Source organism: Salvelinus fontinalis, chromosome 1 (genome assembly GCF_029448725.1).
Source record: "Salvelinus fontinalis isolate EN_2023a chromosome 1, ASM2944872v1, whole genome shotgun sequence".
Classification (NCBI taxonomy): Eukaryota; Metazoa; Chordata; class Actinopteri; order Salmoniformes; family Salmonidae; genus Salvelinus; species Salvelinus fontinalis.
The window spans coordinates 18,605,380-18,633,196 of NC_074665.1; the positions used below are offsets into that span (position 1 = coordinate 18,605,380).

At 44.4% G+C, this 27,817-nt stretch overlaps 2 protein-coding genes across 3 annotated transcripts; one reads left to right on the plus strand and one right to left on the minus strand.

Moving 5' to 3' along the window:
• The first annotated feature begins 3,704 nt into the window (after nt 1-3,704).
• LOC129829226 (AMSH-like protease) lies at nt 3,705-18,074 on the plus strand. 2 transcript variants are annotated; one of them, XM_055890990.1, is made up of 12 exons: nt 3,705-3,886; nt 4,025-4,085; nt 7,800-7,907; nt 11,877-12,094; nt 12,634-12,709; nt 13,537-13,632; nt 13,885-14,194; nt 14,463-14,587; nt 15,049-15,186; nt 15,994-16,106; nt 16,506-16,605; nt 16,743-18,074. In XM_055890990.1, the coding sequence occupies exons 3-12, from the start codon at nt 7,878-7,880 to the stop codon at nt 16,797-16,799; spliced, it is 1,263 nt and encodes a 420-aa protein (XP_055746965.1). In that variant the 5' UTR covers nt 3,705-3,886; nt 4,025-4,085; nt 7,800-7,877; the 3' UTR covers nt 16,800-18,074. The 2 variants fall into 2 exon arrangements, with proteins under 2 accessions (XP_055746965.1, XP_055746908.1); XM_055890933.1 differs by lacking the exon at nt 3,705-3,886 and having other exon boundaries at nt 3,893-4,085.
• A 472-nt stretch (nt 18,075-18,546) lies between these two features.
• LOC129829377 (actin, aortic smooth muscle-like) lies at nt 18,547-27,276 on the minus strand. Its single transcript, XM_055891081.1, has 9 exons — nt 27,183-27,276; nt 24,594-24,768; nt 24,205-24,333; nt 23,171-23,281; nt 21,132-21,216; nt 20,728-20,889; nt 20,379-20,570; nt 20,067-20,248; nt 18,547-19,156 (listed from the first exon to the last, which is right to left on the minus strand). The coding sequence occupies exons 2-9, from the start codon at nt 24,720-24,722 to the stop codon at nt 19,013-19,015; spliced, it is 1,134 nt and encodes a 377-aa protein (XP_055747056.1). The 5' UTR covers nt 24,723-24,768; nt 27,183-27,276; the 3' UTR covers nt 18,547-19,012.
• Between the last annotated feature and the right edge of the window lie 541 nt (nt 27,277-27,817).

A 27,817-nucleotide genomic window follows, 5' to 3' on the forward strand; every position in this document is an offset into this window, starting at 1 on the left:
CATTTAGGATTTTCATTTGTAGCATTATGTGGTGATTTCCATCTATCCACGTTGCAGAGATCAGCACAGCAGGGCCGCAGGAAAACGTGTGGCAAGCAGGAATTTGCCCCCAGCGCCTTTGGTTCAGTTGAAGAAAAAATATTGACACAAAAGTGTTGAAAAGGAGGGACAAAGTACTGTTGTTTAGACTGCTTTGCCTCATGCTTTGTCAACTCGTGCACAATTAATCCAATCAGCTATAGCCTACCGATAACAACCACAGCTGCAGGTAGCCTAGAGAAACCCTATGCGCTCTGACCCACTCTGGCCAGGGGAAACGAAGCGGTAACGTCATGTATTCATAGCCTAAGCTATGTACTGCATTTATAGCCTAAAACAGGCCTATTTATTTGTGAGACCATGTGAATGCGATGAAATGTTGTTTATGTTCAAAACTTCGGGTGGCTAGGCTGTCTAGACCTTATCAATCCAAAATGATTGACTGGAATTAATACATCAACACAATAGTGATGTAAAATACTGTAGGAGTAACTTTTTAATTACAGATGCAAAGGCCTACACAGATGATATACATACGTCTATATACATAATATATATCTAGCTAGTTTTTCTATGCGTCAAACCTCTCATCGGGGACCCCTAGATGTTTTACAATTTTGTTTTAGCCCTGAACTAGTTCACCTGATTCACCTTATCAAGGGTTTGGTCAGTGGCGCCCACATTTAAAAATTAAAAATAAAAATAATTAAAATGCATGTTATTTTGGCATTAATGTGTCACATATCAGTTTGCAAACAATCTAAAAAAAATAATATAGAATTGAGTTAATAAAGCCGCATACAAACATGGTCTCTTTTTTGTTTTCTTGAGTAACATGCTGACCAGACCGGTCGCGTGCGCGAGCTTCGCAAAATAAATTTAGAAATCCATGTTATTCAATTATTGCACCCACACTGCTTGCAGGCGCCAATGAGCGTCTGCGACACCAAGGGCTAAAATAGATGTCTTTCCTATTTCTGACGCAGATCGCGCTCCAAGTCCTGCCTCTCCCATCTCCTCATTGGTTTATAGAAGCAGGTACCCACGTGCCATCTCCTCATTGTTTTATAGAAGCACGTACCCACGTGCCATCTCCTCATTGGTTATACCCACATGGGTGATAGAAAGACAAACTGTTTTGCCGGTAGTCGTGGTAATACAATGAAAGTTTAGATGCGATCACCATATAATATAAACAATGAAAAAGCCTGGAAGGAGGGGAAATGACTAGAAACGATTCGGTTGGCCGTTTTATGTGTGAATTAATTGTTGGAGTAGAGATCCTTGTGCATTTCAGGTAAAATAACAACTCAATGTTTATATCCCAGGACAAATTAGCTAGCAACAGCAAGCTAGCTAAATAGGACAAATTAACGTTAGCTAGCAAGTGCAAGCTAACTAGCTAAATTACCATACATGTTTAATGTTTTTCGACCTGTCCCCAAATTAATGTCATTGGTTCAGAATTTGTTTTGATATTTTAACCTGCGTGTCGTGATCGGGTTTGGTGTGGGGGGCAAAATACATTTATGCACGATAGCGCACGCGCGCAGCCGGTTTGGGCAAGGTGTAAGGCAGCTCCAAAATGCAGGTGTTTCAGCCTAGCTCTGTGCTTTCTGTGGCGGTGGGGAAAGCCAGCAGAAAATACGGAGCGGTGCGCTGTGATTGGCTCAGTGTTCTGTCACTCATGGGGACACTACGTCACCGCCAAGTCTAAGAGTAGAGCTAGAAAATTCAAGCCTCTTGGGTACTGCCATAGAGTTATATTAGAAGTGCCCATCCAAGAAGGCTCAAGGTCATTGGCCACAGATAAAACAACTTCAAATCATGTTTTATCTACAGCAGCTTTGATTGGGCTGATCATGTTAACATCATACTTTCAAGATCTTAGCTTGCAGTCATCATCATGAATCGAATCGACAATCTACTGACAAATCCTTTTATCCTTGTCATGTGAAGGGAAATAATGACGAGAAAGTGTCGATAAAACATATGGGTGCTCATCGGCTATTGGACATAAACAATACACAACAACTTGGACATCGCGAATTCAACAATGAGTGGTTTGGAAGGAATCAGTGGCTAACTGCAAGATTTGCAAAGCAATCAGCCTGCTATTCAGTGGAGTGGCTGTGTGGTTCCAAGTCTAAGATTAAGGGTCTCTTTTCCTAGTTTAAAATTATAAACATTGGCCATGCTGTCAATGAAGCTCAAAACAACCGTTAACTCGGAACTGCAAAATCGGACTTTAGTGAATTCAAGACAGCTGGGAACTCGGGAAAAACGAGCTACGACTGGGAAAATATATTTTGAACTTTCATCCAACTCAGAATTGTAAATCCGGAAGTCGGACCTCTTTCTAGAGCTACGGCCTGAATATCACTGACGTCATCATGATTCAACCCCCCCCCCCCCCCCCCCAAGTTACCAGTTGTCTTGAAAGCACCATAAATCCAGAGAATGGCAGACTTTGTTGACAGTTTGATGACAACATTTTTCCACAAAGGACTGCCCCGCCACCTTCCTGTTCAAGTGAGCACAGCACAAAAAGGTGAGTCCAAAAATGTATGCTTCTGCATAAATTATGTAATATACCAGGGAGATATGTTTTATTTATTTAACCTTTATTTAACTATTTTCAATGACGGTCTAGGAACGACAGATTTCTACCTTGTCAGCTCAGGGATTTGAACTTGCAACCTTTCGGTTACTAGTCCAACGCTCTAACCGCTAGGCTACCTCCCCAATGTATACTGTACTGTATACTGAAAGTAATACTAAGTGTACATTGTGTAGTGAGCTGTTAGTAGCCCATGTGAAACACCCTAATCATTTGGTCTATTTTCACCTCTTAATTTTGCCTACTGTTCTGACTTGTTGGTGCACATGTAGCCTATAACCTGTTTTAGAGAAATGTAATGATCGAATATTGTAAGACCTTTCATTGTCTGCTTAAATGCCCCCTTTATTTATCCTACGGTTCTGACTTGGTGTACAGGGAGAACACTAAGAACGGCCCATATTATGAATTCTGTCGCTGTACATTTCAAAAGTGCTGAACAAATAGTTATACGTTTGTCCTAGCTCGCTCATTAATGTCTTAATCGAAATTACGGATTGCCTCTTATCCGCATGTCGTTCCCTTATGCCATAGTTTGTACATCTCAATTGTCATTAGAAACCACATTTGCTTAAGCAAGTAAGCCATAACAGCTATGGTTTTTTTGAAAGGCAGTAAATGAGGGTGAATGAACTGTTTCGCTGCCAGACATGGCTCCGCTGATAGCCAGGTGTAGCAGCTCCGGCGATAGCCAGGTGTAGCAGTGGTCACCCCCCCCCCCCCCCCCCCCCCCCCACACACACACACACACACATATCTCAACATTTAGACTTAGTATCACGAAATGTTAAGAGTGCATCTCGAACATTTTTAAAAAGCTTCCACATTCAAATAAATGTCGGTAGCTGAATGGGCTTCCATAGAAATATCTCCTTGTTGGGCAGCCTTTAGATTTTTTTATTTCAAATTTTCCCCACTTTAACACGCAATGTGTCAAGCCAAACGCTTCTTCATGAACAATCTTCTTAAAAGTTACAGGATGCATGAATATTCTTCTTGTAAATTATAGGATGCAAATGATGCCGCATGTGTCGCAACTGTAGGGCATTTTCTCTTTTGTCCACCAGAGTGGTGGACTGGATTCTCCTCCCCACACATCACTTCGTAGAGACCGCCGCTGCTGCCAACAACACATCGCCGATGTTATAATAGGTGGACTGGATAACAATCTCTCTCGCCTTATTGGACATTGGATTTGAAAGACAGCTTTCAGCCATTTTATCGCTGGTAAACTGTCGCTCTTTCTATCCTTTTTCATTTTGAACAATGACTTTATGAAGTAGGTTACTGTACAAAAGCTAAATCGGCGAGGTTTGGATAAGAGAACAGTGATTTATTGACGCCTGTTTTCGTACTCAATTCTAGCATGTGCCACGTGACGACAGGGACACACGAGTATGGGCATTAGACGCGGGTAAATACACTGGTAAGCGTTTTCACCTATTTACATGGTTGATCAGTTTACTGCACGTTAAGCTGTTTAAATCAAATAGCTTCTATTATTTTCCTGGATTTACACGCAGTAGTCTGATTAAGTTAGTCTCATTCCTAAGCCCCCCTCTTAAATCTCCTGATGTTGCAAAGCTGTTAAATGTCCAGGAATTTATTTTAAATCACAAACATGAGGTCCAATGAAAGGTCCTATTGCTATATCGAATCTGAAATGACAAATTCACTGTAGCCCAAGGGATGGTCGACGTCATTGTACAGATACAATGTTGTTGATGAGACACGTTCCTATCGTTGACATGTAGGGTGTGATTTTTTTAAATCTTTATGTTGATACACATGGCTATCAAAAGAGGACGATGTACTACTGTAACAGCTAGTGACAGGTGCATCAGTTTACCAAAGAATACAGGAAACACAGTCAAGCCTGTCTGAGAGAGCGGAAGTTACACTGTACATTCAACTGTTTTATTTTGTTTCAGAGGATACTTACATACGTTCTATGTCTATAAATTCACTGACGTTCGTTATTAAAATAATTTAAGATAATGTTATAATGGATATTAGATACTGGTATAATGGACAATTTATCCAAATGATAGTACTGTGACTCAAATACAGTAGACTGCCTACAATGCAACCACATAAAACCTTTTTAGGGGGTTCCTGAATCTGCACTGTTTGCAAGTCATATCTTAAAATTGCCTACTATTTTTGAATGATGCGTTTAGTGTGCAAATTCAATTGAAGGAAAGACTCATGATTGCGATGTCCCTTAGTAGGGCAATGTTAATAGGGCAATGTTAATAGGGAATTTCAATCAAATGTGTTCAGTAGTTCCCTGGAATATTGACTTGTCATTTTAGGTATGTTTTAAAATAACTTTTAGCTTTCTATGCCTTTCCACTCTCAAGCAACACTTCATTATGTTGGTTTGTTGTCCTTACTGTACCATACCACAGAAAACAGTACTGAAATTACTGTCAAAAATAGCACTAAGAGTAGTACACCGTAGTTTCCTGTTTGGGTTTGTAGTTCTAAAGCCTAATCAATGTCATGCTGTATTCATAATCTGCTAGTAGGGTTGAATGGCGGGAACATGATTACTGGGATTTACCACCTAAAACCACTCCCTTTTCCCGGGATAAATAACTGAGAAACCGGTAAATTATAATAAATTATTTATATAAACAGCATGGAGTGAAATGGAACTGTTAAATTATATGCAATGTCTAAATGTGGCGTCTCTATGGCCTCTGCATGATGAATCACCAACGCTCAGGGTGGGGACAGACCATATCAGATTGGAGCGTAGTTCACAATGTATGTCGATCTATCTCATCATGTGAACTTTTTTTCCTTTTCTTGTGACAGGTAGGCCTACATTTCCTACATCTAACTTTCAGGGGTCACCTTATTTTTCTAAAAGATAAAGATATATAAAGATATCTTTTTGTAAAGATATAAAACATCTAAAAAATTGCAGCTGCAGAGTTTTAAAACATTTCTGGAATATTGTTGCTTTAAATCAGTGCACGCCGAGCAGTCTCTCGCAGTCTTTCTCTCTCTTCATCAATTCCATTCAAATTGCATCCAAAATTGATTATCCTGTTCTAGATTGCTATATAGATGTTCTAGCCTACCTTTCAGGGAATGCAGTCAATGCAGTATTAGCCTTATATTTATCTAATTAATGGTGGGAATGCAGTAGCGGTGTGTGGGTAAAATCACTGGGGAAGCCAAAGAAAAGCCATATTACAACCTTTGTGTTGTGATAGTTACATTGTTTGCTCTATAACCTTTTAAATGATATCCCTTGCGACCGTGATTTATAGGCCTAAAGGCACAGACAATAAGACACAATGGCAGAATACATTCAACCACACCTTTTGGTTTTATCACAAAACTAGATAGCAACCTCTGTCCAGCGAAGTCCACAAAGCATATTGCATGTACAGTAACAGACAGTTACATGACAGCATGGTCAAGCAAGTTCATGTTTCCATTTTTGGACCACTAAACAACTATTGATTTAGAACGACAAAGAGTTACAAAAATATATAGAACTGTCATCAAGGCAAAGGGTGGCTACTTTGAAGAATCTCAAATATATTTTGATTTGTTTAACAATTTTTGTTTACAATATGATTCCATGTGTGTATTTCATAGTTTTGATGTCTTCACTATTATTCTACAATGTAGAAAATAGTCAAATAAAGAAACCCTTGAACTAGTAGGTGTGTCCAAACTGTTGACTGGTCCTGTATGTGTATTGGATAACGACACAATCATTTGGCCTTTTTTGGGCTCATTACAAGTTTAATGTACAACCCTAATGTAGGGCTCATAAAATGTATGTAATGTATGGCTCATTAGGCGCAGGTAGCATCAGACTTGAATTTTCAATCAAAGCTCTAATCAAATCCAGACAAAGGCCTATTTACAGTATATGCTTTTGAATGGCTCTTCCAGTTTTACTGGATTACCTGGGAGAAAAGTGATTTATTCTAGGGATGGAACATTTGTAAAAAACTGGGAAAATATTCGACCCTATCTGCTAGTGACTGAAGCCTGTCAAGTCTCCTGTAATTCTATTTGGTAAAAAAATCCTATTTGAATCAGTGAATGTTGTTCCCATCTGCTTGAGCATTCATTACTGCTTCTTGCAGAGAAAGTAGGAATCCAAAGCTTGGCGAACACTCCACACATGAATGATGAGTACTCAAGTGCTTATGACAGGATAGACAAAAGGATACAAGAGATTTTGATCAGACCAGCCAGATCTCTCTGGAGTCTGGACCTCAACCAAACTATTTATTTTCAGTACAGAGGTCAATGTTTCTATTTGGGGCACACTTTGGATTATAAAGGACTTGTTTGCCTTTTCTTTTCACATTTCTTTGTTGGCGTGAAAATGAATTAGAGGAATAATTCAGAATTCTAATCAAAGTTTTGTATTAAATACATGTATTAACTGCAGAAATATACACATTTTACAGGAACTGACTTGAAGTCTTTTTTTCACTTTGCAGTCAGCCTTGGGCAGTGTTAATTACACTAAGATTTCACACTATGCTGCTATTGTGTACTGTACGTGATGGGTTTCCATGGCAGCATCAACCAGAATGTCACTGACAAATAGAAAGGTTTTGGATGTATTGCAACATCTTGCTTTCAATTCGGTTGCAGTATCAAATAGTAGTTTTGGGATTGAAGAGTAGAGGGACCCTGGAGGATTAAAGGCACTGTTCAAATCTGCTCATTGACCAAGCTTAGTGATAGATAAAGGGTTTCATCTCAGCAGAATATGTCCATGAATCACCCTATTTTGCTCCTTGGTTACAAGCTGTCATAGCAACAGTATGCCACCTTTTCTTGGAGGCCGTTAAAGCATGTTACTCTATTTTGAAGAACCTGTAAGAATTTGATTGAGCGGCTGCTTTTGGAGACTCGTGCTATGAAACAACAGAAATCCTTGTTGGCTGAAAATACTACATACTGTAATGCAAGTCAAGTTCTAAGTCAAGAACTTGATCAATTTATATGACTCCTACCGAGGGTAAGCTGTCTCTGTGGACAACATTAATGTCTCGGTCTCTGTGAGAGGGAACTTTATCGACCACACGGCCATCATTACACAACAGAGTCATGGCCATTAGCCGAGCTAAGATTTCTCTCCTCTCGTCTCCAGTGGGCTTTCATCTTAGGAGATGACAGGTGGACACATTTGGGAAGATTGGAGCCTGTGATCCTGCAGTCTAAAGACACCATGGAGCAAGGCTTCAGCTTCAGCACACTGGTGAGTCTTGTTAGTCGGGGGTAAAGGCGTCTGTTTGCTTCCCATCCTAAACAGTTCGTGCATATATTATGATGACATTTTGTGACGTTTTTGTTCCCTTTGGTCTTCAGCAAGGTTTTTTTTTGGCTGTTCGTGCTCACAATTTTTTTTGTTTTGTTGTTGAGGCAACCCGAAGTGTGGTGATTGGTCAACAGTAGGGATTCTTCAAATAAGTGTTTGTTGTCATTCAATGAGAGACAACTCGCTTTCATGCACATTTTTTCCACTGTGAAATACTGCAACAAACATCTTAGCTGTAAAATTACTACAACTTCTTCGGAACGAACGTCAATTAATTACAGATTTCTTTTGAGTACATTTTTGAGGAAGTGTTAATTGGCTATGGCATCTCAAGAGGGACAAACGGTACTATTGCCGCGCTTTTCAAATTTTTCAAGCGACTGTCCTTTAAGGGAGTATGCGAGGCACATACGTTCACTTCATCTAGCTGAGTTCTGCTAGGCGCAAACTGAACCTAGTGTGCACGCCTTAAGGGGCTTTAGAGGTGAAGTGGGGAGTGATGGGCTGTGTGTGGAGTGGGATAGGTGGGAGGTGACGGGGGGAGTGATGGGCTGTGTGTGGAGTGGGATAGGTGGGAGGTGACGGGGGGAGTGATGGGCTGTGTGTGAAGTGGGATAGGTGGGAGGTGACAGAGGGAGTGATGGGCTGTGTGTGGAGTGGGGTAGGTGGGAGGTGACGGAGGGAGTGATGGGCTGTGGGATAGGTGGGAGGTGACTGGGGGAGTGATTGCCTGTGTGTGGAGTGGGATAGGTGGGAGGTGACGGGGGGAGTGATGGGCTGTGTGTGGAGTGGGATAGGTGGGAGGTGACGGGGGAGTGATGGGCTGTGTGTGGAGTGGGATAGGTGGGAGGTGACGGGGGGAGTGATGGGCTGTGTGGAGTGGGATAGGTGGGAGGTGAGTAAGGTTGATGGACTGTGTGTGGAGTGGGAGAGGTGGGAGGTGGCGGGGGGAGGGATGGGCTGTGTGTGGAGTGGGGTAGGTGGGAGGTGACGGGGGGAGTGATGGGCTGTGTGTGGAGTGGGAGAGGTGGGAGATGACGGGGGGAGTGATGGCCTGTGTGTGGAGGGGGATAGGTGGAGTGGGGTAGGTGGGAGGTGACTGGGGGAGTGAAGGGCTGTGTGTGGAGTGGGAGAGTTGGGAGGTGACGGGGGGAGGGATGGGCTGTGTGTGGAGTGGGAGAGTTGGGAGGTAACGGGGGGAGGGATGGGCTGTGTGTGGAGTGGGCGAGGTGGGAGGTGAGTAAGGTTGATGGGCTGAGTGTGGAGTGGGAGAGGTGGGAGGTGAGTAAGGTTGATGGGCTGTGTGTGGAGTGGGAGAGGCGGGAGGTGAGTTGAGTTCAGTTGTCTTTGGGAAATGTAGGAATCAAGGTGAGTATAGTAAGGTGGGTGGAAAGCTGGAGTGAATGGGTGTCCTCTGTGTAGAAGCAGGTGATGTGGGTGGGCTGCATTGATTTCTTCGTAGAGTGGGAATGGGTTAGTGGGCTGGGGATCCATGCCAACGGTTTCCCCTGACTCACTCCCATTAGTATTCAGCTGCTCTGTCAGACTCATCCCTCCATCCTGGGGTGGGAGAAAGAGAGAGAGCGGATGTTTGCCTCTTTACACTTCCTCTGCTCATGAATAGATGATTAGACAAAGGAGATGCTATCATCGAGCCCTCCAACGAGAGAAAACTCCTGCCTGCTTCAACTGTCGCTGCCGAAAGGATGTCTTAATCTGATCCTTCATCGAGAGTACAATAATTTCCCCCGCAGTCTTCATCACTACCCCCTGCAGAGTCCAGTGGAGTCTTGATAAGACTCCCACGTCAATAGTAACCTCAAAGAACTCTGAGGCAGCAGTGTCCCGTGTGTACTGTGCTGTTTTCATTAGTGTGGTGCAGGACTGATCAGGCTAGTGTGTACTAGCATAGCGTCGTCCGTTCTACCTATAAATGCTTCCGATCATCCCCCCCCCCCCCCCCTCCATCCCCTGCCTGTTTTGGCCGACCTGACCTAGTGAGGGATGACAGTGGTGATGTTGTCTGGTCACGTGACCGCCTGGGGAGGGCTGGGAGGCTGCTGAGGGAGACGGCTCATGCTGATCCTAGCCGTTGCTATTTCAGTTGATGCTACAGTAGTACTGCTGCTAGGGGTGATAGTGTTGCTGTGTCAGGCTGTTAGCCTTAGGGTTTTTCTGCCCATGTAGACACAGGTTTTGATGCAATGTTAGTGATAAATGTGTTGTTTTGGTCCCTGAGGTGTAGGAAGAGGTGTGCTAGTGCTGACAGGGCTGTCCTCTCCATGCTTAGTCAAATCCTAACCTTATCCATTGGAAGGAAAATGTTAAACTACCACATCTACAGTGGGGCAAAAAAGTATTTAGTCAGCCACCAATTGTGCAAGTTCTCCCACTGAAAAAGATGAGAGAGGCCTGTAATTTTCATCATAGGTACACTTTAACTATGACAGACAAAATTAGAAGAAAAATCCAGAAAATCACATTGTAGGATTTTTAATGAATTTATTTGCAAATTATGGTGGAAAATAAGTATTTGGTCACCTACAAACAAGCAAGATTTCTGGCTCTCACAGACCTGTAACTTCTTCTGTCAAAGAGCTGTCAAAGGACACCAGAAACAAAATTGTAGACCTGCACCAGGCTGGGAAGACTGAATCTGCAATAGGTAAGCAGCTTGGTTTGAATAAATCAACTGTGGGAGCAATTATTAGGAAATGGAAGACATACAAGACCACTGATTATCTCCCTCGATCTGGGGCTCCATCAAGATCTCACCCCGTGGGGTCAAAATGATCACAAGAACGGTGAGCAAAAATCCCAGAACCACACGGGGGGGACCTAGTGAATGACCTGCAGAGAGCTGGGACCAAAGTAACAAAGCCTACCATCAGTAACACACTACGCCGCCAGGGACTCAAATCCTGCAGTGCCAGACGTGTCCCCCTGCTTAAGCCAGTACATGTCCAGGCCCGTCTGAAGTTTGCTAGAGAGCATTTGGATGATCCAGAAGAAGATTGGGAGAATGTCAGATGAAACCAAAATATAACTTTTTGGTAAAATCTCAACTCGTTGTGTTTGGAGGACAAAGAATGCTGAGTTGCATCCAAAGAACACCATACCTACTGTGAAGCATGGTGGTGAAAACATCATGCTTTGGGGCTGTTTTTCTGCAAAGGGAACAGGACGACTGATCCGTGTAAAGGAAAGAATTAATGGGGCCATGTATCGTGAGATTTTGAGTGAAAACCTCCTTCCATCAGTAAGGTCATTGAAGATGAAACGTGGCTGGGTCTTTCAGCATGACAATGATCCCAAACACACCGCCCGGGCAACGAAGGAGTGGCTTCGTAAGAAGCATTTCAAGGTCCTGGAGTGGCCTAGCCAGTCTCCAGATCTCAACCACATAGAAAATCTTTGGAGGGAGTTGAAAGTCCGTGTTGCCAGCAACAACCCCTAAACATCATTGCTCTAGAGGAGATCTGCATGGAGGAATGGGCCAAAATACCAGCAACAGTGTGTGAAAACCTTGGGAAGCCTTACAGAAAACGTTTGACCTCTGTCATTGCCAACAAAGGGTATATAACAAAGTATTGAGAAACTTTTGTTATTGACCAAATACTTATTTTCCACCATAATTTGCAAATAAATTCATAAAAAATCCTACAATGTGATTTTCTGGATTTTTTTCCCCCTCATTTTGTCTGTCATAGTTGAAGTGTACCTATGATGAAAATTACAGGCCTCATCTTTTTGAGTGGGAGAACTTGCACAATTGGTGGCTGACTAAATACTTTATTGCCCCACTGTATTATGGTCTTCTCTACTCCGATGCGTGGGGTTACATTGGCTGCTAAGTTGACCTCTGTTACACTTTGAACTCTGACCCTGGTGACCTTTGACCCCCAACAGAAGAAGCTGGCGGCCGAGCCGGACCACACCGACGTGAGCTTGACGGCGGCGGAGCGCGTGCTGGCCCTCAGCAAGATGGGCTGCAGCGTGGAGATCAACGAGGAGATCACGCCACGCCGCTACTTCCGCTCCGGCGTGGAGATGGAGCGCATGGCCGCCGTGTACCTGGAGGAGGGCAGCTTGGAGAACGCCTACGTCCTATACAACAAGTTCATCACGTGAGGAGAGAGCGTACCCACTGGGCACAAACTGGTTGAATCAACGTTGTTTCCACGTCATTCCAATTAAATGACATTGAACCAACGTGGAATAGATGTTGAATTGACAATTGTTGCAGACTAGTTTAGGGCCTGTGATAGTGGAATACTAACATACCTATGTCCAATGTACTAATGGCAGTTCAAGTACTTGATTGATGAATAATACAAATGCAAATACAAATGTTTTCGTCACATGCGCTGAATACAACCGGTGTAGACTTCACTGTGAAATGCTTACTTACGAGCCCTTTCCCAACGATGCAATAATAATAATAATGGTAACACAAGGAATAAAATACACAAGAAGGAAGCTATATACAGACAGTAGCAGTACCATATCAATGTGTGGGGGTATGAGGTAATTGAGGTCGATATGTACCTAATAGGCAGGGGTTAAGTGACTAGGGTACAGGATTAATAATAGTAGCAGCAGTAGTAGCAGTAAAAATAATTCTTCATAAACTATAATCTGTCTAACCATCTCTCTGTTGTGTCAGTCTGTTTGTAGAGAAACTCCCCAGCCATCGAGACTACCGGGAGTGCAGCGTGCCAGAGAAGCAGGTGATAATGAAGGTAAACCCTTGGCCTGCTGTGTTGGGGGGACCCCCTTGGTGCTAAACCCTTGGTCTGCTGTGTTGGGGGGACCCCCGTGGTGCTAAACCCTTGGTCTGCTGTGTTGGGGGGTCCCCCGTGGTGCTAAACCCTTGGCCTGCTGTGTTTGGGGGACCCCGTGGTGCTAAACCCTTGGCCTGCTGTGTTGGGGGGTCCCCCGTGGTGCTAAACCCTTGGCCTGCTGTGTTGGGGGGTCCCCCGTGGTGCTCAGACCTGCAGAGAGCTCATTAACCTAGCTGGAGGGATGGAGAGAGGGGTGAAGGGGTAGAGGGATGGAGAGAGGGAGGGATGGGGTGGAGGGATGGAGAGAGGGGTGAAGGGGTAGAGGGATGGAGAGAGGGAGGGATGGGGTGGAGGGATGGAGAGAGGGGTGGTAGGGATGGAGAGAGGGGTGAAGGGGTAGAGGGATGGAGAGAGGGGTGAAGGGATGAGGGGATGGAGAGAGGGCCCTGTCTGCCTGAGTGATAGGCTACTTAGTGGTCTGCTTTGATTTAAGTGAGGTATGTTTATCGTAAGCGAAGCAAGGTCAGCTCAGGGACAGCACCAGTCTAGAAAAGGCGATAGATGACCTTCTGGTGACTAACAGTAGAAACGACACTATAATCTATTAAGAGCTTTGAAATGGTAGGTTAATGGCTTGTCATTTTTCTTTTCTCAAAGTAGTGATTTAGCCCACTTGGACTGACCGTTTAAGCTGCAAATTCCCACTGCTAATGGAAGAAAGTGTTTCCCTGCCTGCACTCACACAGATGACCTTGTCCCGTTTATCTGTTGGATGTTATTCTCAGAAATTGCAAGATGTCGCATTTCCGCGCAAAGATCAATTGAGGAAGCTCCTCCATGAGAAGTTCAACAAGGAACACGCAGCATATCTAATGAGTCAGGTAAGGTTTAGCACCCAAACCTTTCATTACATTCAGACAGATTATTTTGGAAGCTGGCTGGATACCCTGTTCGTGCTAGTGTGCAACACCTGTTCATATTATTTGGATCCCTTTTTGACGAATGGGAATACTTCATTGCAGCAAGTTTATAGTTGTATTGATGAGAAGTGGTTTGGAGAAAGATCACCTATATCAACAAATGGTACGAACATTGAAATGTCACAGATTGTGTGTGTGTGTGCGTGCGCACAGAGCCAGGCTGTGGTGGTGGATGGCTGTGGCCAGCAGCTGCAGAGGACGTCTCTGGTAGAGCAGGAGAGACTGAGGGTGGCTCAGCTGCGCAGGATGCAGATGGAGGCGGAGCAGTTCCGCTACTTCGAGGACCAACTGCGCAGACAGGAGCTGGCCAATCGCAGAGACGAGGCGGTCGCCAAAGTGCCTGAACAAACGGACGGGTCCTGCCTGTCCCACTCCTCCAAGAACCATGTTCGTCTCGACCCAAACCGCAATCAACCTTCTCTCCCCAGCAGCAAGCCAGCAGCTACACTGGCTGGCGTACATAGTGAGTGTCCTGCTTCCATTACGATTGAACATCTAGGCTCTATATTTTAGATTGAATGATTGTTACTCAAACAATCCATTAGTTAGGTAATATGGGGAAGTCAACAATGAGTTACATTAATAGTTACTATGTATATTTTAGCTGGCTAGTATAATAACTGTTGATGTATTTGTAGTCTATATATGTGCTGCATGAGTCACATGGTTGGACATCCTGTTATTGTAGTTCAACAGTGTGTGTGTGTGTGTGTGTCCGCGCGTCTGTACAGCTCAACTGGTTGAGGGCCTGAGGCGGGTCGTCATTCCGAGAGACCTGACCTACAAGTTCTTGCTGCTAGCCGACAGCAACACAGCCAGGGGCATAGAGACATGTGGGGTCCTCTGTGGAAAGCTGGTAAGACATGCTCTTCCATCAAATATACTGTACGCAAACATTTATCCCTAAACTGCTAGTTTATTGGGGAAAGTCAAACATCCAAGTTTACTATGTCTAACCGTACAACAGGAGTCACCATTTGTAATCATGTCATCTGCAAACGATAGTTCTGTGAACGAGGAGGAGGGAGGTTGCCAATGTAAGGTGTTCAAAGTTCAAGAATAGTATTTGAAGTTGCTTGTACTCCCTACATTATTTGTTATCTTATGATGTAAGTGCCTGCTCCAGATTGCTGTGTGTAGGTGGGTGTGCCAAATCCTGCACAATAGCAATAACAGTACTTCAGTGTCACCAGACTTATGAACCATTATTAGCAACTGTTGTGCATTTGTAATGAATTAGCTCATAAGCTGTTATAAATGCACTTCTAATGCCGTCTGAGGGTATTCATGGGAAGTGTTACTTTTTGTTTCTTCCAGACTCAAAATGAGTTTCTGCTGACCCATGTGGTGGTTCCCAAGCAGTCAGCTGGCCCAGACTACTGTGATATGGAGAATGTAGAGGAGCTCTTCAGTTTCCAGGACCACCACAGTCTGCTGACTCTGGGCTGGATCCATGTGAGTGTACATCACCCCCCCCCCCCCCCCCCCCCCCCCCATATCTTATATCTATAGAGCCCTTTCTACAACAGCAGTTGTCATAAAGTGCCTATATAGAAACCCAGCCTTAAACCCAAGAGAGAAAGCAATGCAGATGTAGAGGCATGTTGGCTAGGAAAAACTCCTTAGAAAGGCAGGAACCTAGGAAGAAACCTAGAGAGGAACCAGGCTCTGAGGGGTGGCCAGTCCTCTTCTGGCTGTGCTGGGGAGAGATTAGCAGAGGCTGAGCTTTTATTTGCATAATATCACCATAGAAACCAGGCCCTCTGGATCAGATGTCACAGTTATTCATAGCCCTACCAGTCACCTTCAGAGAATGCATTGTAGATTCTGTACCCCTTCAATATTAACCTTGGATTTATGGTTTACAATCCTACACAGTGAAATGTACAGATGTAGGATTTTAATTTGAGCCAGTTTGCTACAGCAGGAAAATGATCCTGCAGCAACCGGAAATATGAATAATTACGTGGATTATAATTAATGAAAATGGTTGCATTTAGCATTTTTTGTTATGGCAAATCAAGTGTAAATTGCAAACTTTAGAAGCCTTTTAAAACCTCAAATACACTACAAGTTTACATTTCCTGCTGTGCAGTAACAAAAGAGTGATCAAATTAAGATCCTACATCTGTAGTTCCACTGATTTTTGGGGAATAAACCTATTCTGTAAATATCAAATGTAATTCACCTAACAGAAAATGAGCTTTTTGACGCAGTTCCATTATCTCTTCTGCTGGTTGCTCTCTTCTCCTCTGCCCTTAGACCCACCCCACCCAGACGGCCTTCCTGTCCAGTGTAGACCTGCATACACACGGCTCCTACCAGCTCATGCTGCCTGAAGCCATCGCCATCGTCTGCTCGCCCAAACACAACGAGTGAGTCTCTGTCCGCTAGAATGAGTAGGCCTGCTGATGCTAACGCTAAAGAAAACCAATCCACTAAGACATGCAATGTGGACGGTATTCAAATAGTTTATTCAGTAACGAGCAATGTTCCAGGGAGTTAGAAATGTGTGATGTAGAACCGACATGATGATTCTCTGTGACGTGGAACAATGAGTCGTGTCAGTTCTATACTCAACGTCTCTATCTGGTTCTCTAAATGTTCCAACCCACTGAACAAGCCTCGGGTGTAAGCTCAGCTCTCAGATGACTAACCTATGTTGGCTTTAAGGTTGCTTAGCTGGAAGACTATTTACTTTTACTAGACAGACTTTCTTTGGCCATGAGAGCGTCGTGTAGACGAGGCCTGTGACTGTGATATGTATTTTGCAGTACGGGGGTGTTCAGACTCACCAGCTCTGGCATGGGGGAGGTAGCCCGCTGCAGACTGAAGGGCTTTCACCCACACTCCAAGGACCCGCCGCTCTTCAGCGTAAGTCATACACACAGACATCCTCTCAGCACTGTCACGAATAGAGCTTGTATGTGTTCACATTTCCTTCTATTGTTAGTTGTGCTTCTCCACGGTGAGTTGACCTGAACAGTTAAATGAGGCTTTTCTAATTTCAGATCTGTAGGCATGTTGTTATAAAGGACTTGAAAACAACTGTGCTGGACCTCAGGTGACAGAGAGGGGAAGGGAAGACACTCACCCCTCCTCACCATCACAAACTGGATCTCCTATTTATATCTTTGTTTACAATGAAGGCTTTTGTATTTATTTTTTAAAAAGGACGTACTGTCAATTGAAACTGCTTTGCAACACATGGTGATGAATTGTTCTAATGGTGTCGTTTTATCAACCCTTTATCCTAAAGTATGTTTTTTTGATAGCTTAACATGTCAATTTGGCAGAGTGGATGTTTTTGAGCCAGATTTGATGTGGAATTCTCCAGAGAGAACTACTTTAGCATGCAGGCCTGCTGTAAATGGCCTGAGGTGTTTCAGTTTGAGAACTGGCTAAAGTGTGTGCACTTATGTGTTATGTGAATGATAGTCTCCCATGAAGGTATCCTTACCATGTAACTTTCCTGGAACAGGACACTATGGAAAAGACTTGTAAAACACGATTATACAGCATTTGCACAATTGATTACATGCAGAGATTTGACGAACAAATAAAAAGAGATTGATTTCTTAAATATAAAATGGACTGGATTGAATTGTGATGGCTCTGTGGTCTTAGTTATAATTAATTACTTTTGGCCAGTTGGATGTTAGCCTTGACATTTTTGCGTTATTTGTGAGTCTTGATTTATTTTGAAGTGTTGACCAAAAAACAGAAAATAGAACCATAACTTAAATATTCCTAAAAGTAGCCTGTCGAGGTGGCATGTCTTGTGTGGGGAGGAACAAACCAAAGTGCTCAGAGAATTTGGAAGCAAAGAAACCTTAGGCGCCTTAAAGTAACAGTAGCTTTTTGCCATTCAAGGGCCTTGACTACACAGAGCTCAGGTAGCAGCTCACTTTCCACGCCCATGAAGCATTTAAGTAGCCTGGTTCCAGACCTGTTTGTGCTCTCATCATTGTTTGGCTTGCCAATGACCATTTGAAGTTTAACGAAACACCACAAACATATCTGGGACCAGGCTAGCCTTTAAGCACACCTCCCTGTAGAAAATTGAGCTCTCCCTCTTCCACCTTTGGCAGAAGTGGGCGTGAGGGGGAAAGAGCTTGTCACACCCCCTCACAGCAGTCCTGATAATGGCTTTGACTTTATATCAGTACTACAGTGTGTTGTTGGACTGTTGCTACAGTGTGATTAGCTGTCCCAGTGGCGCTGTAGGAACATGCTCTGTTGTAGTGGCTTTGTGTTAAGAAATGGGAAAGACAACCAGTCAATGCAGTGACTCTACCACACTTTTCCACTGTCATTTTGGTAATAAAACACATACTGCTTTATCTTCTTGTCTGAGTTGTTGTTTAACTGCGCGGCGTGTCTTTCCAAGTGTAGTTGTTCTGCTTTCCCTTCCCCAAATTAACAGAACCAAAAGAATGGAGTAAAAACCTACACGGGTTGACGCTTACTGTTATGAGCCTTGTCCTGGAGGCAGAACAGTGATTTTCCCCTTAGACAAGCTAGCTGAAAAGTCAAAACTTTTATATTGTAAAAGTTCGTGAAAATAAACATTTGCTTTTTGGTCTTCATTTAAGGTTAAGGTTAGGCATTAGGGTTAGCAGTGTGCTTAAGGTTAGGTTGAAAATCAGATTTTTATGACTGGCTGTGCCAGCTTGTGACCACTCTGAAGAGCTGCCTCCAGAATAAGATTCATGACATTAAATGCCAACCCGCTGAAAATGTGGCTAGATGCGACAGTAGTCATAGTAATTATATTTTAAACACTTGTAATATAAATGTATGAGCCAGACAGAGTTCCTTGTATGAGAGCTTTATTCCTTCCTTGGGTGTTCGTTCATGTTTACATGGATCTTAACAAACGGTCAGATTGTTAAAGCTTTCAGCAGTGATCTGAGCCATGCGAGAGACCTGGTCACATCCAGGGATGATGTACTGAACAAAGTGAACACAAGAGGGAGAATGCGAGCTCTGTGGAACAGATTCAGCTTCTTTGCTTCTATAGCCATCGCTGGAATCTACATACATACATACATTGCCCTAGGAATGTCCCCAAAGTTTTACACCAGCTGCACGTTCAAGCTTTTTTCTTTGAAAGGTACATGACCAACCACATAACATTCACGCAGGGGTGGGCAGTGCAAAGACAGAAACACACAAGGTTAAATGGGGTACACATTCACAGTTTACAGGCAATAGAACGAGAGCAGAGTTTGGGGCAGGAGGGACGGAGTGGGCTGGGGTGGGTGGTTCTGGGCCTTGTTTAGAAGCACTTGCGATGCACAATGGAAGGGCCGGCCTCGTCGTACTCCTGCTTGCTGATCCACATCTGCTGGAAGGTGGAGAGGGAGGCCAGGATGGAGCCGCCAATCCAGACCGAGTACTTCCTCTCAGGTGGGGCGATAATCTGGTAACGCAAGATATCATTTAATATACTGAATGAGGAAATCCCATATGTGTAGTAAATAGATACAGTACACCAAAGCTTCGTGAGACAATATCAGTGACATTCAGCTTCAGATTGGGCCTCAACAACTTGCATGACATTTTGAAACCCTTATCAAGACAATGATTTCTATTCATAGAAACCAGGTCAAAACTGGAAAGGATAATTGCGTCAATGTTGAAATGGGACAATATCATTACTGGCGGTGAATGGAAAAAATATACCATTACAGTTATGAGGACTACCATATTGAATAAATTCAAATCACTGTATAGCATCTCACTATGACATGCAAGTTAACTCTATGTTAGTAGCATCTCACTATGACGTGCAAGTTAACTCTATGTTAGTAGCATCTCACTATGGCATGCAAGTTAACTCTATGTTAGTAGCATCTCACAGCGACGTGCAAGTTAACTCTATGTTAGTAGCATCTCACTATGGCATGCAAGTTAACTCTATGTTAGTAGCATCTCACTATGACGTGCAAGTTAACTCTATGTTAGTAGCATCTCACAGCAACATGCAAGTTAACTCTATGTTAGTAGCATCTCACTATGGCATGCAAGTTAACTCTATGTTAGTAGCATCTCACTATGACGTGCAAGTTAACTCTATGTTAGTAGCATCTCACAGCAACATGCAAGTTAACTCTATGTTAGTAGCATCTCACTATGGCATGCAAGTTAACTCTATGTTAGTAGCATCTCACTATGACGTGCAAGTTAACTCTATGTTAGTAGCATCTCACTATGGCATGCAAGTTAACTCTATGTTAGTAGCATCTCACTATGGCATGCAAGTTAACTCTATGTTAGTAGCATCTCACAGCGACGTGCAAGTTAACTCTATGTTAGTAGCATCAACACACCTTGATCTTCATGGTACTGGGGGCCAGGGCTGTGATCTCCTTCTGCATTCTGTCTGCGATGCCAGGGTACATGGTGGTACCTCCTGACAGGACGTTGTTGGCGTACAGGTCCTTACGAATATCAATGTCACACTTCATGATGCTGTTGTAAGTGGTTTCATGTATACCGGCAGACTCCATACCTGGAGAGAAATCAGAGGAAATCATGCTGAGTCACAAGGGACAGTGGGGAGAATATATATTTATTTCAAACTGTTGAGAGAAAGGCCAACGGAGAGAGTGGAAAGAGGTAAAGAAGGAGCGAGGGATTACCGATGAAGGAGGGCTGGAAGAGGGTTTCCGGGCAGCGGAACCTCTCGTTGCCGATGGTGATGACCTGACCGTCGGGCAGCTCATAGCTCTTCTCCAGAGAGGAGGAGGTGGCAGCGGTGGCCATCTCATTCTCAAAGTCCAGAGCGACGTAGCACAACTTTTCTTTGATGTCACGAACAATTTCTCTCTCAGCTAGAGAGCGGAGAATAAGGGTGAGGTCAGAACAAGAACTTAGATTGATTTGTAGTTTGGCAGAACAACACTTCTGTGTCTGCATAGGCCTCTGCTTAAAAGTCATGCACTGTACGGTATGTGTCAGAGTTTATAGCATCCCAGAGTTTCTACTGACCTGTGGTGACGAATGAGTAGCCCCGCTCGGTCAGAATCTTCATGAGGTAGTCAGTGAGATCACGGCCAGCCAGGTCCAGGCGCATGATGGCGTGAGGCAGGGCATAACCCTCATATATGGGGACATTGTGGGTGACACCATCACCAGAGTCAAGGACAATACCTGTGGAGGTTGAGGAGAACACAGGTTTAGGAGGACACAGGTTTGGGAGGACACAGGTTTGAGAGGACACGTGTTTGGGTGGTATAGGAGGACACCAGTTTGGGATGACACAGGTTAGGGAGGACAGGCTTGGGAGAACAACGTTTTGGGAGAACAGTTTTGGGAGTAAACAAGTTTGGGCTCAGTGGGACTGAATGGTCAGTGTAAAATGAGGCTGGTTTTGACTAGTGTCCTATACTGACCTGTTGTGCGCCCAGAGGCATAAAGTGACAGCACGGCCTGGATAGCTACGTACATGGCTGGAACGTTGAAGGTCTCGAACATAATCTAGAGCAGGAGCATTTGTTTAGGTTACAGTGTTATTTTCCACACTAACATTTTGACAGTGAGCATATCATTCTAATTGCACCAATCATACACTCAGCATCATGTAACAAATTCCTACTGTTTATATTAGGTGTATTACACAGTCTTGAAAGACTGGGTTGAAGATATACATTGGAACAAGTCCTAGTTGTGGTGTATGTAGTCATCACTTTCTTGATGTCTACAGTAGAATAGTTCTTGATGTCTACAGTATTCACTCTGGTATGCAATCTGGTTTCCGCTCAGGTTATGGATGTGTTAATGCAACCTTAAAGTTCCTCAATGATGTCACCATTGCCCTTGATTCTAAGCAATGTTGTGGTGCTATTTTTATTGACTTGGCCAAAGATTTTGATACGGTAGACCATTCCATTCTTGTGGGCCGGCTAAGGAGTATTGGTCTCTGAGGGGTCTTTGGCCTGGTTTGCTAACTATCTCGCTCAAAGAGTGCAGTGTATAAAGTCAGAAAATCTGCTGTCTCAGCCACTGCCTGTCACCAAGGGAGTACCCCAAGGCTCGATCCTAGGCCCCACGCTCTTCTCAATTTACATCTACAACGTAGCTCAGGCAGTAGGAAGCTCTCTCATCCATTTATATGCAGATGATACAGTCTTATACTCAGCTGGCCCCTCCCCGGATTTTGTGTTAAATGCTCTACAACAAAGCTTTCTTAGTGTCCAACAAGCTTTCTCTACACTTGACCTTTGTTTTGGAGGTGTTCAGAACAAGGTTATGTGGTTTGGTAAGAAAAATTCCCCTCTCCCCGCAGGTGTGATTACTACCTCTGAGGGTTTAGAGCTTGAGGTAGTCACATCATACAAGTACTTGGGAGCATGGCTAGACAGTACACTGTCCTTCTCTCAGCACATATCAAAGCTGCAGGCTAAAGTTAAATCTAGACTTGGTTTCCTCTATCGTAATCACTCCTCTTTCACCCCAGCTGCCAAACTAACCCTGATTCAGATTACCTTCCCACCCATGCTAGAGTACGGAGACAATTCATAGATTGGCAGATAAGGGTGCTCTCGAGCAGATACATGTTCTTTACCATTCGGCCATCAGATTTGCCACCAATGCTCCTTATAGGACACATCACTGCACTCTATACTCCTCTGTCAACTGGTCATCTCTGTATACCCGTCACAAGACCCACTGGTTGATGCTTATTTATAAAAACCCTCTTAGGCCTCACTCCCCCCTATCTGAGATATCTACTGCAACCCTCAACCTCCACATACAACACCCGTTCTCCCAGTCACATTCTGTTAAAGGTCCCCAAAGCACACACATCCCTGGGTCGCTCCTCTTTTCAGTTTGCTGCAGCTAGAGACTGGAACGAGCTGCAACAAACACTCAAACTGGACAGTTTTATCTCAATCTCTTAACTCAAAGACTCAGTCATGGACACTCTTACTGACAGTTGTGGCTGCTTTGTGTGAGGTATTGTTGTCTCTACCTTCTTTCCCTTTGTGCTGTTGTCTGTGCTCAATAATGTTGTACCATGTTTTGTGCTGCTACCTTGTTGTGCCGCTACCATGTTGTTGTCATGTTGTGTTGCTACCATGTTGTTGTCATGTTGTGTTGCTACCATGTTGTCATGTTGTGTTGCTACCATGTTGTTGTCACGTTGTGTTTCTACCATGTTGTTGTCACGTTGTGTTTCTACCATGCTGTGTTGTCATGTGTTTCTGCCTTACTATGTTGTTGTCTTAGGTCTCTCTTTATGTAGTGTTGTGTTGTCTGTCTTGTCATGATGTGTCTTTTGTCCTATATTTATATGTTATTTATTTATTAATCCCAGCCCCCGTCTCTGCAGGAAGCCTTTTGCCTTTTGGTAGGTCGTCATTGTAAATAAAAATGTGTTAACTGACTTGCCTAGTTAAATAAAGGTTAAATTAAAAAATAAAGAAATCACCTGCGTCATCTTCTCCCTGTTGGCTTTGGGATTGAGGGGGGCCTCTGTCAGCAGGGTGGGGTGTTCCTCAGGAGCTACACGGAGCTCGTTGTAGAAGGAGTGATGCCAGATCTGCCAATCATCGACAATAATTAGCATAACATCGCTGAACATGTCTGGGGTCTCTTTAGCTAACTCCTCGTTCTGTTATCATGTAACAGTTCTGAGAATAGATCCTGGATCTAAATGCCCCTGGATAAATCCCAAAGTGCCACCCGGGGAGTTGTGTTGGCTGAGGCTACTTTTGAGTGCCATGATGGAAAATCACAAAGTACATCAAATTCCATGTTAGAGTGTGTCACTGTTTTCCAATTATATTGTTTTAAAATCATCTGAATCCTGAGTCTGTGTCATTGTTGGGTAGGGTGTGGTAGGGTTGTGTGGTAGGGTTGTGTGGTAGGATGGGGTAGGGTAGGGTAGTGTAGTAGGGTGTGGTAGGGTAGTGTGTGGTAGGGTAGGGTAGTGTGGTAGGGTGGGGTGGTGTAGCATGTGGCAGAGTAGGGTGAGGTAGGGTAGGATGGGGTGAGGTAGGGTAGGGTAGGATGGGGTGAGGTAGGGTAGGGTGGGATGAGGTAAGGTGTGGTAGGGTAGGGTGGGGTGGGGTGAGGTAGGGTAGGGTAGGGTGTGATAGGGTATGGTAGGGTGGGGTGGGATGAGGTAAGGTGGGGTAGGGTAGTGTGGTAGAGTGGGGTGGTGTAGCGTGTGGCAGGGTAGGGTGGGGTGAGGTAGGGTCTGGTTTGGTAGGGTGTGGTAGGTTAGGGTGGGGTGGGATGAGGTAAGGTGTGGTAGGGTGGGGTGAGGTAGGGCGTGGTGGGGTGAGGTAGGGTGGGGTACGTTAGGGTGGGGTGGGGTGAGGTAGGGTGTGGTAGGGTATGGTAGGGTGGGGTAAGGTAGGGTGTGGTAGGGTGGGGTGAGGTAGGGTAGGGTGAGGTGAGGTAGGGTGGGGTGAGGTGAGGTAGGGTGGGGTGAGGTGAGGTAGGGTGTGGTAGGCTTACTTTTTCCATGTCATCCCAGTTTGTGATGATGCCGTGTTCGATGGGGTACTTCAGGGTCAGAATACCTCTTTTGCTCTGCGCCTCGTCACCCACATAACTGTCTTTCTGTCCCATGCCCACCATCACACCCTGGGGAGAGAAACCGGCTGTTCAGAAGCACACTCACCACACTGTAAAGTGGATGCCATTGCTAGCATTGAAATTCAACAAATAGGCCTTGCTGTGTTGAGTCTTAAACCATGATGGGTAAATAAAATCAAAGAATTATGCTTTAAATTAAGAATATACCAAGGACCATGAAAGACTACGGACAAAAAAGTGGATGCATTCTCATCACCCAATCAGAAGTTACATCCAGCCTGTCTTTTAATGAACGAATGGTGGCTCACCTGATGTCTGGGACGGCCCACGATGGAGGGGAATACTGCTCTCGGGGCGTCGTCCCCGGCAAAGCCTGCCTTGCACAGACCGGAGCCATTGTCACACACAAGGGCGGTGCTCTCTTCATCGTCACACATTGTCAATTCTTTGCTTTACGTTCCTTACTCCGACTGGAGACAATCACTGCAGGGGCAACAGAGAGAAAAGTGTGTTAACATCTTCAGAGTGATAGATTTGTGTGTGTGTGTGTGTGTGTGTGTGTGTGTGTGTGTGTGTGTGTGTGTGTGTGTGTGTGTGTGTGTGTGTGTGTGTGTGTGTGTGTGTGTGTGTGTGTGTGTGAGAGAGAGAGAGAGTAGGTCTATCCCTCTAAAGTAGTGTGTGACCACACCCTTCTGAGGTGAATTCATAAAAAACGTAAACCATAAAATGTTTAAACTGGTGTGGCAAGTATTTACGTTAATTCATTCAGGAATACATGGTTCAGGCAAATCCACTGGACTACCAAAGTGTGAAGAAAGGATGAGGCTATTCCTATTGAAAGTGAAAAAGTCAATTTGGAAAGTTGACCTGTGCTTAGAGTATAATATAAATACAGTCCACCAACATCCTATGAAGCACATTGTTATATAATGTTATAATACTGTAAACATTTAACATTAATAGCAAAGCATATATGCTTAAGATCAAAACTCCCCATAGGAGTTATCCTAAAACACTCTTTACTTAAGGTTAGGGTTGAACTCCAGTCTCTAATGAATGGATGCAGCACCCTGGGAAAACTTCCTAATTAGGAAATGATGCAGAGTCATGTCTGTCTTTGGACTGGACTGTGCAAACCTCACTCCCTCTCTCTCTCTGGCCCTGCCTATCTACAATCGTTTACAAAAAAGGATAGAAAAAAAGACGGGGATGGGAGGGAGAGAGGGGGGGAGAGAGAGAGAGAGGGAGAGAGAGAGGGCAGTAGATTCCAGCAGAACCATATTTAGTCATAAACCTTCAGAAGAAAGGATTTCCTAAGCTTTCCAGCAGAGGGTACCATGAGCAGCTATGATGGAGTTCAGTGCTGAAAGTTGACCAGTGTTGAACTCTCCAATAACATGACAGAGGCCCCTGTATGCATCCAGCCATTATTCCCTTTGCACATTTCAAAACCTTTACTCATTTCAAAACTGTGTACGATGTTTTCAAAAACTGACTGAGTTCCCAAGAGACCTTACAACCTATCAACCTGACTTTCCCCAAGAGACCTTACAACCTATCAAACTGACTTTCCCCAAGAGACCTTACAACCTATCAAACTGACTTTCCCCAAGAGACCTTACAACCTATCAACCTGACTTTCCCCAAGAGACCTTACAACATATCAACCTGACTTTCCCCAAGAGACCTTACAACCTATCAACCTGACTTTCCCCAAGAGACCTTACAACCTATCAAACTGACTTTCCCCAAGAGACCTTACAACCTATCAACCTGACTTTCCCCAAGAGACCTTACAACATATCAACCTGACTTTCCCCAAGAGACCTTACAACCTATCAACCTGACTTTCCCCAAGAGACCTTACAACCTGACTTTCCCCAAGAGACCTTACAAGAATTTGAGACTATGTTTCTATTGCATTATGGGACTTATGGCAACAGATGTCTAATATCATAATCAACCAGCTGAAAAAATTATGCATAATAGGTAATAGGTAGCTTAGCATATACCAGAATATCAACAAGACAGTTCTAGCATTTACTACTGTGACATTCTACCACACTGTTTCAAGCAAGTTACAGCATTAGCAGCAACACTAACTTCTTCAACCACAAGTTCTTAATAAACCACAACACCACCAGGCTTAGGATCTCATCTACTGTGACACTTAATACCCACAACAGACCCCAGTGACTTAGCTGTGAGATGTCTAAACACCTGTCTTTCATTAACATGCGCCTGTGAGATCAGCCAAAGCTCATCAAGCCTAATGAGCCTGGTTTAAATTGATTGAGAAGCAGTCTGCACTGTAAGGTGCTGACCCTTGCGGTTGACTCAGACTAGCAAATTAGCAGCCGACAATTTAGCAGTTGTTGACTTGAGGCAGTCGGGCAGACAGGAAGGCAGGAGTAGAGGAGAGCAGAGGAGAGAAGTGGAGATCAAAGGAGAGCAGAGGAGAGCAGAACAGAACGGAGAAGAGGAGAACCGAGCGGGGGAGATGAGAGCAGAGGAGAATGTGCAGAGGAGAGGATAAAAGAGGGTACACTTAAGAAAAAAAGGTTATATCTAGAACCTGAAAGGGTTCTTCAGCTGTCCCCATAGGATAGCCCTTTGAAGAACCCTTTTTGGTTCCAGATATAACCCTTTTGGCTCAAGGTAGAACCCTTTTGAATTCCATGTAGAACCCTTTACACAGAGGGTTATACTGCGATCCCAAAATAATTCTATCTGGAACCAAAAAGGGTTCTCCTATGGGGACAGCCAAAGAACCTATTTGGAACCTTTTTTCTAAGCGTGTAGGAGAGGAGTAGGCAGGAGAGAGGACAACGAGGGGATGAGAGGAGGAACAGTGAAGAGAGAGGAGGACAGGAGAGGTGAGGTGGTGGTCCACTTACCCTGACAGTGCTTGGCCGGGGTTTGCCGCTCAGGGATGGTGTGCCCTCTCACTGGCCTGGGGAGACTTTATGTAGCTCCCAGCCAGCCCCCATCCTGCACTTACCCCTCCCACGTCCCAAACATGGAGCCGGGGCCGCACTCTCCCTGTCTGCCTCACTCAGCCAGAGCCTTATAGGGATGGCCGGGGAAAAACAGTCCAATCCAATTGCTTCTGCGGAGGGCCCAGTCACATCATTCAGGGCATTCCAGGGGCCTTTTTTTCTGTGAAAGGCAGGAGATCTCACCATGCTGGAACATAAACACACAGCACAGAGCTTGCAGGACTGCCCCCTGTGACAAACAAGCCCTCACACACACAGACAGTGGCATTCCCGTGTAGCAATCCCTCACACACACAGACAGTGGCATTCCCGTGTAGCAATCCCTCACACACACAGACAGTGGCATTCCCGTGTAGCAAGCCCTCACACACACAGACAGTGGCATTCCCGTGTAGCAAGCCCTCACACACACAGACAGTGGCATTCCCGTGTAGCAAGCCCTCACACAGACAGTGGCATTCCCGTGTAGCAATCCCTCACACACACAGACAGTGGCATTCCCGTGTAGCAATCCCTCACACACATAGACAGTG